Genomic DNA, 13,587 nt, shown 5'->3' with positions numbered 1-13,587 from the left:
GATCGCGAGTCGTATTCACTCCTTTCAATAGTCATGATTACAATTGCTTGTAACTCTCTAACGATTAGTTTATCCACAAAATATTGTGTAGTAAAGTTGTAGGAAATTTCATACCCCTTATAATGGTGTCCTCATTATATGGATTGGTTATTATCTTTGCCGCTAAAATATGAGTTGTATCAAGTAGTTCCATTTTGTGGAGTGTTTTGTATGGATCAAAAAACCTAGGTCTCTTCCCTCTCAGAGGCGGAGCCATATCTTGTAAAAAATTTAGAAATACTCAAACAAGTTGAATGTACGCCGCGTAAGTTGATCTTTCAGAAAGCAGAGTTTGCAATGCACACAATAGTGCTAATTACGGCGTGCGTGCGATGCGCAATGCAATGCAAAACGGCGTAACAATGATTGTAATTCCGAATGTGCGCAGTCATGCACGAAGCAGGCGAGGGTAGGAAACAATGCAAGCACAAAGCAATCAATAGTAGGCGTGCGAGCACGAGTGTGGCATGTTATAGTAGGATACGTAGCGTGCACGAAGCACTCAATGAGTTAAAGCATGGGGAAAGAGCCAAGTAAACATAAGATAACCGATGTAAACAAAATTTGATATTTTTGGCTTCTCACAATATTGGCAGAGAGTTGGACCATGGCTAAATTCAAACCAAACTTAAGAATACAGGCCTTGGTCTTTAAACCCTATAAGAAATATAAAATGTTTTTTTTGTGACCTACATATGCAAACACCATGGCTGACTAGAACTAGGGCCAGTCAACACCCAACTTAAATTCAATCTAAAAGTCGAAAGAATTAAATCAAGCAGACTGCTCTCCTCATAACATTTCTTGTATCTTCTATGTTACATGATGCTGTTGATCATATTTCAATGTGACAGAGAGGACACGTAGCCATGGTTCGGATGTCGTTCTCATATGCCCTGTGCTTGCATGTACTGCACATCCAGAACTGATAGTCCAACAGAGGGCGCCCTGTAACAATGCACGTTGGGAACTTGGTGTCGCAGTGCACACAAACTCCCATTCTGAAGGTGGGGGGGAGGAGAAAGGGAAGAGTCAAATTTCTAAGAAGAAAGAAAATGCACTTGAAGGGCAAAGTAATTAATAATAATAATTGGATTCATATAGCGCTTTTTCCAGAGGATGCAAAGCGCTGTTGATGGCATAAGACAAGTTAAGGTTTATAGTTATATAAGTGTGTTTTGAGATGTTTCTTAAAGAGGTCGAGAGAAGAGAGGTTTCAGATTGATTTAAGTCTCAGTAGTCCGGTGCCAAGTACTTCAAAAAAAAATCTATTCACTTCCTCTTACTAAATGCAACTTGAACACTTTGCAGAGTGGAATTGGTGCTTTATATAAAGTCACATTCATTATTATTACTATTACTATTATTATAAGAATACATTGCAAATCATAATATATCATATTACAAAATTGTATAATCATAATTAAAAGCTATTTTTTCATACTTATTACTACACAAGTTATAACTACATTTATTTCAAACATGCTGATTGCAAAGTGTAAAACAATGGCAGTTGCCATGAAGTTAGTGGAAGATAAATAACATAATATTCTCTGGGGTAATGTGAATTTGAAGTAAAGGAAATTAATGATACTTACGAATCAGGAATAACAGTATCACAGTTGGGGCACTCAACCTTGTTACTACGAGCATCTTTGGGAGAATGCCTGACAAAAGAAATTAAGATAAAAAAGAATGTATAATTCTATGATCAGTATTAATCAGAATCTTTATAGTCTTCATAAAAATACTAATGACCCACACACAAAAAAGCCCATAGAATTTAGTGAAATAAAACACTATTACAATATTCATTCAAAAAATAATACAACATACTTGACAGCCAAGAAATAAAGAACAATTAAAAAGAAATTTCCAGAAATATGAACACCCTTGAATTTCCTATCTAATACCATATACAATTTTTTGACAGAAATAGGAATAGGGTTATAATAACACATTTCCTTTCCCCCAAATCAGATTATTTCTTATAATAGAAACACTTAGCAATTGTAATCTTTGTCATCCACGACCACCAAAGTATATGTTTACTCAACCACTTTAGTACCATCATCATCACGATCATCATCATCTTCATCATCATCATCATCATCATCATTATCCTAATACTCCTCACCATAGGCATACTTATCCCGTCACAACCTTCATCATTATGTTCTCCTCATCCTCCTCCCCATCATCATCATCACCAAGCTCACTCTCAACCTACTCACTTTGTAAAGATCTGCAAAGACAGGTCTTCAAACTGCTGCCGCTGCTCAGCCGTGAGTCCCTCCAAAGTCTCCAGCTTGGAGAGAGCCTTGGAGCAGGTCCCAAATGCTCTGTTGGCACAAGAAGCCAGAGCCAAGATCGAGAAGATATCCACAGGGTCCAAAATATCATCATACTCTCGGAGATGCAGAGCCGTCTTCATACTAGCATCAACGTATCCTACACAGGAAATAAACACAAGTAACATGAATAAAATTCTGTTATCCATCTTTCTGTCTGGTACCTTAACAATGACCTGTTATTTGCTCCTGCCTTTATACATTTTGACATAATATAATTGATACATCAGGATGGTAACCTTATCAAGATTACATATTTTACTTTCCTGGAGGCCAAATTGACACATACTGCACTGACCTTTTTTTTATGAACAAGCTACAATATTTGGAATCAGGTTGCATACAGTATATGTACGTTACATGTTGAACTGTCAGAAAAGTTTCTCTTGCAAGTTTTGAAGTGTTAAAAAAGCTTTAATCTATATTTTGAAGGTCAAGTCTACCCCAGAAAATTTTCAAGTGAATAAATAGAGTAAAATCAAATTAGCATAACACTGAAAATTTCATCAAAATCAGGTGTAAAATAAGAAAGTTATGACATTTTAAAGTTTCGCTTATTTTTCACAAAAGAGTGATATGCACAAATCAGTGACATACAAATGAGACAGTTGGTGATGTCCCTCACTCACTATTTCTTTATTTCTTTTTACTTATTTAATATTCCATTTTTTACACATTTCACAATAAGGACCAACTTGACTGAACCAGATAGTATTAAACAATGCTAATTCCACATGTTCAGGGAGGAATTAATAGTTCTTTCACTTGGCAATGAGGAGAAAATTAGAAAACTCCATATTCCATACATACATCTGTTGCAAATTAACAACTGAAAGACCAACGTTAGCTGTAGCAAATCAGATTAAACTTCTTGTTTCAAGGAGCAAACTAGCAATCAATCACTAATTTGCAAATAACTACAAGACATATGATTGATTTAGGGACCCAAAATTGACTTGCAATTGATCGCAAGTTTCTTGCAATACCCCATTAGTCTGATTTATCCCTGATAGTTTCCATAGTAACAGTCAGACATAGGTTCTTCTCAGCAAATCAAACCCCCCAAAAGTTATCAAATCTGACTAATAAATGCCGAATGACAAATGTCGATGAAACACTCTTTTGATCACTTTTCAGACCATAGAGGTGATAACCTTTTATCCACCGATCACTTGCATGTAGCTTTATTATGCAGAAAAAAGAATTATGTCTCACCTTGGTAGAGTTGTCTTTGTGCAAGTAACAAGAAATGGTATGCTTCGGCACCTCGCCATGCATTGTCTATCAGCTTAGTGTCTGACGTAGCCAGAGCTTCCTCCTCTAGTAGACCAGCTAGAGCAGAACTTGCCTGAAAATGAAAAACGAAAGTACCCATTTATTCAGTATCATATCAATTCATTTATCATATACTGAAAGGTTTGCCTATTCAGGCTTACACGTATAACCAGATTTACATACAACGACTGTACCATGGTAATAGGGCTCAGCAGATATTCACGATCAAAATTTCCAAAATAGTTGCCATAACGGCAGAGTTACCACCGTGGAGAATTGTATGAAATATTGTTGCGTAACATACCTAAATATGATAAAGGTGCTTAATTGAGTAAGGCCAGATGAGCTAAAAATTAAACTGTCACGTCATTCAACATGTATGTACTGAAGTGATATTCATTTCAAAGTCTGGATTATGATTTACTATGAATACACAAGTATAAGATCAGTTTCCTTTAAATCATGTTCTAAGAGAAAAAGGTACCTACCTCTGTTTTCTTACTCTTTGTCTTGAGTTTAGATTGTACCTTCATTTGCTCATGGTAGTTCTCAATCTTAAAACAAAATTGAAAATAACAGTTCATGATAAAAAAAATTTAAATTACAAGGAAATCAACAATGAGGCAAAGAGACATTAGCCATGAGGGGGGGGGGGGGTGGCAAAGATGGGGTAAGATAGAGGATTAGACTTAGATTTGAGATTAAACAAAGATTAAGGCTTATGCTAAGAGGAAGGCATTATTTCAGGATTAGTCAGGATTATCTGTGATTTTGGCATTGTGAGACTTGTAGCTACCTTAGCATACTTTTTAATGGGAAGAAAGGCATAATCACTGTTAATAATGACTTCTGGACATTGTTCCAACAGAATGGGATTTGTCCCAAAGAGGAATGATGCTGTGGATGTAATAATCATCTTAAGCTACTGCTTAAAAATCATCCATTATTACAGAATTAAAGGACAAAAGGGAGTGAATTCAATCATGATTCAGCTCTTTTTACTGCTGGCTGCTAATGTTATGAAAAATGAGAAAATAACCTCCACAAAATGAGGATTTATTCATATACATTACAGTGAGACCTGTATGTAAAGGTTTATATATGAGGGGGTTTTTTTTATTAGTTTAAATCATGATGAAAATCTTGCTTTGAAGAGCAGTATACCCCAGTTTCCCTTATCATCAAATCTCTTCTCCCAGTTCTGCAAACCCTATTGCCCTCAAGCATGAAATTTAAGTATAGAAACACCTGTTTCTTGACCTCGGTCCGAAGATAATACACCCCAGCATCAACGGTCACAGCAGGGGGCCACACACGATGGATTGCAATGTGTGTAGTTCTGGTGAGTGCATGGAGTTCCATATACACGCATTGATAGAAACTTTTTTCTTCCTTTCTTTTTTATTCGCTTACTTTCCTTATTTCGAGGTCGATTTTCTTCGTTCGAAATTTAAAATGGACTAGTTTTGGATGTCTGAATGTAATATGCCTTTGAAAACGTGATTAATATCGAATACAATAATTTCATTCCGAAGATCCTTCTACAGGCAGACAAGTCTTACATAATAGCACAGCTGTTGTTTATAATTTCATCCTCGGCTCAACGCTCGTTTGGCTGGCTCGTGATGGTGAAATTGAGACAAGGGGATTACCTGGCCAAGATGGGTTTATCGGGGTTGGAAATGTTGTTTGAGATTTTCCAAACGAAAAATGGGGTATACGACCGCAGTTTGCAGTCCGAAGTGCGGTCGAGAATCAAACGGGAAATTTTCGTAATGATTTAATTAGTTACTTTTTTTCTCTTTGTACATGGCCAATCCTCTCAACGACACAGGTGCAATCTTATTCACTTTCGCAATCGCCTTAAAACTGCCACAAATTCAACATGTAGGCTATGGTAATGACCCGCGGGGGGGGGGGGGCCACTTACATTGACGAGTGGATACCATGCGCGACCAAAAAAACACGTAAAAAGGATGTCCTTTTCACGATAGGGCACGTTACGTACGTAACGTGATAAGGGTGTCAAAAACACAAAAATAATGAAAAAAGGGTATCTATTTCGCTAGGAAAATTACGTGTTTAGGGTGAATTTGCGGGGATGTTAAAACAAAATTTAAAATGATTTATAAAGGATGTCCTTTTTGCCCCAACACTTCGTGTTTAGAGTCCGATTTGCGCGAGGTGTAGAAGGTGGGGTCGTACTTAACCAAATAAGGTAAAGCCGACGACCGAAGGACCCGTAACAATAAAACATTCCTACTTGTTTAGGGGTTCATTTGTCATTTTGTCAAGAGTATCGTTTTGTTTCCAATACTTAAGGGTAGGGTTTCACACGCCAATACTTGTTTAGGGATGCATTTTCATAATATGGAAATTACGTGTTTAGGGTGCTTTTCGAGACCCCGTGGTCGCGCATGGTATCCACTCGTGAATGGAAGTGGCCCCCCCCCCCGGGGGTAATGAGCTACACAAACACATTTTAGTGAGCTTGAGTATGCCCCTATTGAACTTTTATCCCAGGCATTAAAAACAAATGTGTTTTCATAATCATATTTCAATAAATGAGTGCTATATACAGGTTAATTCAAATTTCATTCAAATTCATTTCATCCATTTCATTGAAGTGAATGTATTCTGTATCAATTTAATCAGTATACAGATTTGTTGAATAATGAATGATAATTGTACATGAATATTTCTATATGGATATACTCAACTGTGCATTACATTCAGGTGAACAAAAACAATAATGAGATAAGCGAAACATATACAATTAAAATCAAGTACATTCAATGATAGATAATTTTCCTTTACAGTTCAAATTTTCATGAAATACAGACTTGAATTCTTGTAACCAACCACAATGTCTTCTCCTGTTATAAACTCCTGTTCATATTTGGCTACAGCTGGGGTAATAATATTATGATACCAAATTATTATTATTTTTATTATCATTATCAATATTAATAATATTAATATTATTATCATTATTATTATCATTATTAATTATTATTATCATTATTATTATCATTATCATCATCATCATCATCATTATTATCATTATAATTGTTATTATAATCATCTTACCAGCAATGCACCAAGTACATAGATCTTCTTTGTCCTCAGAGGCTTTAATTTCTTTTTGCCTTCAGTTTCAGCTGTCTGCAAATTGAAGTTCACATAAAATCACAATCAATCATAATTATAATGAATACATTTAACCATCTCATTTCTATACTCATAACTACATTACTATAGGCCTACTTATTACTATGTGGAGCGTTGTGGCCCAGTGAATAAGGCTTCGAACTTTGAAATAGAGGGTCGTGGGTTCGAATCCCAGCCGTGGTGTAATTTCCTTTTGCAAGAAATTTATCCACATTGTGCTGCACTTGACCCAGGTGAGGTACATGGGTACCTGGCAGGAATTTATTCCTTGAAATGCTACCATGCTGTAAAAGGCCGCGGGGCTAGAGCCAGGGTAATAATATCCAATTAAGCGCATAGGGATGCATTTGGCAATGATATGTGCTATAGAAGCATGTGGGTATTATTATCATTATTATCACACAACTGTCTGCTTTCATTGAAATCTCAACTTTCTAAGATAAGAAAGGAACCGATGGGAATATATAATGGAAAACATCATATTGAGTTTCAAAATAGATCGAGGTAGTGAAGACAAACGTCATGACATCACAATGATTCCATAATGATGTCAAGAGAACCATTGAGAACCTGCATATAAGAGTATGATTTCTGTACATATCAAATGTTGAAAGCTACCCACAAGGAATCTGAGTGGTGAAAAGAACTTGATAATTGTGTTCAATTATTTTACAAAAAAAAAACCCTGCCAGGTTATAAGTATGGAGTGTCAAATGTCTCGCATGAATGTTACCATGGTTGTTTTATATGAATTCATCAAGAAGCTACCCCTTCTCATTCTAACCTCCGGTAATGGTAATGACAGAAAGCAAAATTGAACAAAACTTACACAGAATCATAAAAAACATAAATAAATGATATCTGCCAAACAGTTTTTTTTCTCAAAAAAAATGAACAATTACAGAGTAAACGAGCAAATGAAGACCAGAAAAATTACTGAAAAATGCCTGTCCATCTATAGTGTGGTCCCACATATTGTTCCTGTTTGAGCTACACCGGGAAAACATGTGATGAAATGAATATAATTTCAAGCGAGCATGAATTATTTTAAATAAGCTCGATAAGCAATCTGGCATATAATCCAACCATTCCTATTGACATTAGATTTCTATAATTGAATTCAAACTTAGCTTCAAAGCAGTTATGAACCAATAGCGTCGTCTGAAGTCCTCAACTACTTATACCTGGCCAATTTCCTGACCCATAATGCTAGTGTAGTCTAGTAATATAGACCCAAATGAAGATATCATGCTAATTAACTACTCGATACATTTATACCGCAATAATTATGTTACCAAGTTGCAAAACAAATACTTTTCCTCTCAAAACATTTTAGTTTCTCTACACAAATACAATAATAGGTCAATTTATTCTCCATAATCGTAGATATCTGAAAACGTCTATGTTTAAAGACTAGGTATTTATAACACACAGTCAAAGAGACACCACACACAGTTCATTCCCCTTTAAGTTAACATTTATAAACAATAGTGACTCACCTGAAACATAAGCTTAGCAGCATCCAGGTAATGATTAGCCTTGCGATAGAGCTCTATAGCCTGAAGCGTCTTCTCCTTCTCCAGAAGATGAGCCGCGTACTTGGCGAGGAGACTATCGATCTCTCGGATATGGTGCGTCTTGGCAAGCTCCACTGCCTGGTCCCATTGGTTGAGATGCACGCAGCAGTCCACCGCCTTCTTGATTTCGTTGCACTTGAGGAACGCCGAGACGGCCTCGGCGCACATCCCCACGGTCAAGAACATGGAGGCTATCTCCTGTGGATAGAAAAAAATGTGTGTTACGGATGATGACGATGACGTCAACGAGGATGACGTCCTCGTTAATTGTGGAAAAATCATATTCTTTATTTTTTCTATCCTATTTTCAATCCCAAATCTTATTTTTCTTTAAAATTTTAAAAATATTAACAGAAATGTAATTCTTTCAAATTTCAAAAATCCTATTTAGTGTCACTCTCCCCGTAAAAATCATACCACATAGGATAAATGCTGCTAATTGGTAGCTCTGATATATCATGATACTATACAAGCAGATTATTATTATTTATTATACAATTTTTCATTAAAACTGACAAGGAATCAACAATTTCAAATATGATGGTCTTTAGAGTTAATTCATTGTCATGTTTCATAAAAACGTGTTATCGAGGGACTCAGTTTTATAATTATGAGGGGAGCAATAAATAGCTCTCCTAGATCTTTTAAGGAGAGCGGTAGAGGAGCACTGCAAAAAGCTCTTCTTCAACATACAAGGGGAGCTTTTTGTCCAATTAACAAAACAGATGGAGGAAATGTATGTACTATAAAGTTGCAATCAACAACCAAAGGAAGTATATGTAATTGTTTTACAATGTTTTGTAATAAGATTGTATGTTATCAAAACCTGTTTGAGTTAGGTTTGACTTTGGCTTAAAGTTAAGTAACAAACAATTTTTTTTTCAGGGGCTCCATTTTAAATTTTTTTGGCAAATTTCGGGGGCTACTTTTGCATTTTTGGGGGCTCTTTTTAAATGCTACTTTTTTGTATTTTGAGGAATACCTGTTCACTTATTAATGAATTATTACTTTTTGTTCAATATTGTATGATTTTTTAAGTTATTTTTCATGCTTAGAATCTTGGATGTGGGTGTGTGTGGGTGGGTGCGTGTGACTGTGAGTTGGACTTGGATATACCTGTTCACTTATTAATGAATTATTACTTTTTGTTCAATATTGTATGATTTTTAAAGTTATTTTTCATGCTTAGAATCTTGGATGTGGGTGTGTGTGGGTGAGTGCGTGTGTGTGTGTGTGACTTGGATATACCTGTTCACTTGTTAATGAATTATTACTTTTTGTTCAATATTGTATGATTTTTAAAGTTATTTTTCATGCTTAGAATCTTGGATGTGGGTGTGTGTGGGTGGATGTGGGTGTGTGTGGGTGAGTGCGTGTGTGTGTGACTGTGAGTTGGACTTGGATATACTAGTAAATGAATTCAATATCTAATTTCTACTCCATCTATTCCAGTACAATACCTTGTACTCAGCCATGTACATGTAATAAAGGCCCACATCCCCTAACTTTTCCTGAAGTTCTTTGAAAACGCAGATCTCCATGAAAATTTAATTTCTCTATTGGGGAGTCTAAATTCGGTGAGAATGTATTCATTAAGAACTTAAATATACATGACAATGAAGAAATCATCAAACTTTATTGGCAGTTTTGAATAATATTCATGAAATGTAAACTCTGTCTGAAACAGAAAATCACCATCATTGAGGCCTTTACTGAGTGAATTGTCCCCCAGAGCTCTGGCAGAGACAGAGCTCTAACTGGCTAGCTAGTAAAAGCGCCAATGCGTGAGCCTGCCGCCAGCCTTGTAAAATAGATGGAGCTTTGTTTGATGATTTATTGTCTGATATAATACCTCATCCCCTAGAAAAGAAAATAAATGATTTTTTTAGTCATAATTAATAAATAAGGTAACTTATTTTGGAAGTTAATAGGCCTAAGCCGTTTTGAAAAGCAAAGCCGAATGACAACTCACCAATGCTAGGTTACAAGTCTCAGGGATTTATTTCCTGTGTAATTCGAATTATTTAATCACAGAATCGTGATATCTGTAGGGGAAACATGTGCATTCGAAATTGCACATGGTGGTAGTCATAATGGACCCCTATACATGCAACTGTTTCCCGACCGTTGCATTGATTTTTTTTCCGTAGTTGGTACCATGTGTATGGAAATACGTGGTACAGAAAAAATAACGCAACGTCGGCATTCGAAACTGCGCTACTCGCGCTATTTTTAAGGATTATTCATGACTTTGAGTGTTGGTTTTTGGATTATTTTTAAATGGTAAGCGGAGCTCGAGCATATTGAGTTGTTATTCACTCAGCAATAAGCATGATTTTGGGTAATTTCGAGGGCGACTTTAGGCATTTCCGCGCAGGTCAACGATCGCGAGGCGCGCTATTAATCGCGCTACCAAAAATGGATTAAGGCGCGCATGTAGTGCGCGATCGCTCTCGCGCGCCTTAAAACCGAATCCCTGGTTATCAGAACAATGCACAATTCTATGACAAGTTTACCATCAGCAAATCAGATTGAATGATTTCAGTAGGTTTAAACTTTCATTGCAAATTTGTTATAACAGGGGCCTATCTAACAAAATTTACAATTGATCCAATGAACCTCAACTGTATGAAAACCCATTGATGTCATACTTTTTTCTACAAAAACTTTGCTCAATGTCCTTTGTAAACAAAGAGAAGCACACTGAATTTTCAAGAAACCAATAAATGCATGAATTTCCAGCACATCAGGAATATATTTCGAGCAAATGCACATTTTAGGTGTTGATGTTGCTGGCTTTGCATATTTATGGTTGATCGTATCAATCACAACTATTTGTAAGACGGGGCCCAGGTTTTGTGAAAAGGTAGGGATCAGAAGGATAATTCTCTTGATTTCACTCCTCAATTCCATCCCTGCTTTTCTTTGCTACGTCACTTGAAATGTTTGACAAGGAAGCATTGTATTCATACCGGTAAGAGTAGATGGTTTTCGGGTAAAGCGTCACTAAGCTTGTTAAGTCCACCAAAATCCTCTAGCATGTAGTAACACTCTGCTAATCTCTCTTGGTTGTTTCCCTGGAAGAAATTAAAAAAATATTTAAAAATCCTGCAATCAAATACTATATACTGCAAAATGATAATACAATTTAAAGAAACCTGTTCCAGATCACATTATTGACATCTCAATAACTAGTGAGTGACTTTTTGGAACCATCTTCATTTTAAGTTTGGTGTTATAATCATGTAATAATTGACCTAACAACAACACCAAAAGGTCAACACTGAACTTGAAATCATCCATTATATGTAACTACTACTACTAGAGTAATACACATACCTGAAGATAATATGTTACCGCATTGGCCCACTTCTGTCTATCTGCATAGTAATCACCGATAGCATTCCAAGCCTGTTGCATCTGAACGTCATCACCCCCTCCGCCTGATTTCAAGAGCTGAACTACCCTGAACCAGTCACCCAGTTTCATACGCAGGTTCACTGCTAGATCCCTACAAGAGGAAATAAATACGTCCTCAGAACGATGCTTGACGGCTAATATCAACAATGGGCTGTGATAACCTTGTAACCAAAAATTTAGCAAATATGATAACAGTTCACAAACAGCTATATTTCAGAGTAATGAAGTGTCAACCTTCTTTTGCCCAGGAAGATCACTCTCCAGGAATTAGGACAAACAACGGCTAGCACCATTTCCATACATCTAAAATACAACTTTTTATAAAGTGTCTCAAAATTGTTCAGTTTTTAGTTACAGTGTTTTAATCAATGTTATGTCACATTTTTGTTTCAGGCAAATATCTAAGCAATGTATCTTTCTCTTCCTTTTTTTTTTAAATCATAATTTCTTTTATGATTAGTAGCCCGTTTGAGAAACTCCTATTTCATCATTTCAAGAAAAGACAATGGCTCAAATTCCCAAAGGTTATTCTAAATCTGTGGATTCAAATCATGAGTCATAAATATTTTCTGTGTTGATTACAATTAATTCAGCATGCCTATCGAGAAAGCAAAGCACCCAGTAATGAATGCTCTTTAAATTGACGCTTGTTACTAATGTTACAGCACTAATGAGTTCACTATTTGTTTTCAATCACAAAAAAGTGGACCTATTAATATAGTACAGGGAAAATATTATTATTTCCCCGCGGCTACTCTTGAGCTCACGAGCCCAATTATGCTACACTGTATTACAGCTTATATTAGGCCCTATAGGAAGTTCAGGAGCTCTTTATTAGTTTTCCAGGGGACTGTTTCATGAAAGTTGTCAGCACTGAAAAGTTGTCTTTCTCCAACAGTTACCATAGTAACAGTCAGAAACCAATGTCTCTCGGTCAGTCAAAACCAAGGATTTCACCGAAATAGTCAGCACTGACAATTAAATCAGTGTTGACAATTTTCATGAAACACCCACTAGGGCTCTGTTACTATTGCTCATTGGGGGGGGGGAAATTTCCCTGAGTCTCTGAGTATTTTTTTCTCTGATACAGTAACTTTTTTGTTTACCTCCTATCCATATCTCTGTACATTCTCTCTGCTTCCTCAAATCTCTTGAAGTAGGCGGCTACTTCTGCGCTTCTCATCGTCTCACTCTGTAGGTTCCCGAGGCGCTTCACAAACTCAATCCCCTGGAAGTCTCGGCAACGGACAAATGCTTGCTCTGCGACCTTCAGATCAAGGGTTTCCATGGCCTTCTCTGCCAACAGACGCCTAAAAAGAAAAGAAAACAAAAATCAATCAAATATTTCCTTATCCTAATGTAGTTGTATGAAGAGAATTTAAGGAGCATAATTCACACCACCCGGAATTTAAAGACTTCTTTCAATACAGGGTCAAGTCTTACAAGGAGTTGGAATAGGTTCAACTCAAACTCAAACTACAATTAATCTCAACTTATCATATCTTAACTACACCCAATAACAAGCAATCACCATTTTAGTTTATATCAAATCTATCATACATGTAACTTTTTTGTAATAAATTGGTGCACGGGAGTTAAAACTGTAGAAATCCTCAGTAAATTCTGTATTTTTAATAATAATATTATGTTATTCTTGTATAGCGCAAATCACATTTTTTTTGTACATCTCTATGCACTTCCAAAGGACTTTGGATATTAATACCATCGTTTTAGCCAGGCAGTTTCATACAGGG

General features: G+C 36.2%; 1 protein-coding gene across 2 annotated transcripts in view; it reads right to left on the bottom strand.

The window, feature by feature from the left end:
• Positions 1–476: 476 nt before the first annotated feature.
• The window catches only part of LOC121419532 (WD repeat-containing protein 35-like), a 36,187-nt gene continuing 23,076 nt past the window's right edge, over positions 477–13,587 (bottom strand). For both annotated transcript variants that reach the window (XM_041613990.1, XM_041613997.1), the window contains 10 exons: positions 12,940–13,143; positions 11,753–11,924; positions 11,386–11,490; positions 8,336–8,611; positions 6,756–6,830; positions 4,154–4,219; positions 3,606–3,738; positions 2,274–2,490; positions 1,638–1,706; positions 477–1,040 (listed from right to left, as the gene is read on the bottom strand). In XM_041613990.1, the coding sequence (XP_041469924.1) occupies positions 875–1,040; positions 1,638–1,706; positions 2,274–2,490; positions 3,606–3,738; positions 4,154–4,219; positions 6,756–6,830; positions 8,336–8,611; positions 11,386–11,490; positions 11,753–11,924; positions 12,940–13,143 (1,483 nt within the window). In that variant the 3' untranslated portion in view covers positions 477–874. The remainder of the gene's footprint in view (positions 1,041–1,637; positions 1,707–2,273; positions 2,491–3,605; positions 3,739–4,153; positions 4,220–6,755; positions 6,831–8,335; positions 8,612–11,385; positions 11,491–11,752; positions 11,925–12,939; positions 13,144–13,587) is intronic.

The sequence above is a fragment of the Lytechinus variegatus genome, chromosome 1 (genome assembly GCF_018143015.1).
Source record: "Lytechinus variegatus isolate NC3 chromosome 1, Lvar_3.0, whole genome shotgun sequence".
Lineage (NCBI taxonomy): Eukaryota > Metazoa > Echinodermata > Echinoidea > Temnopleuroida > Toxopneustidae > Lytechinus > Lytechinus variegatus.
The sequence above is the reverse complement of the archived record's forward strand: the minus strand, read 5'-3'. Positions and strand labels throughout refer to the sequence as shown.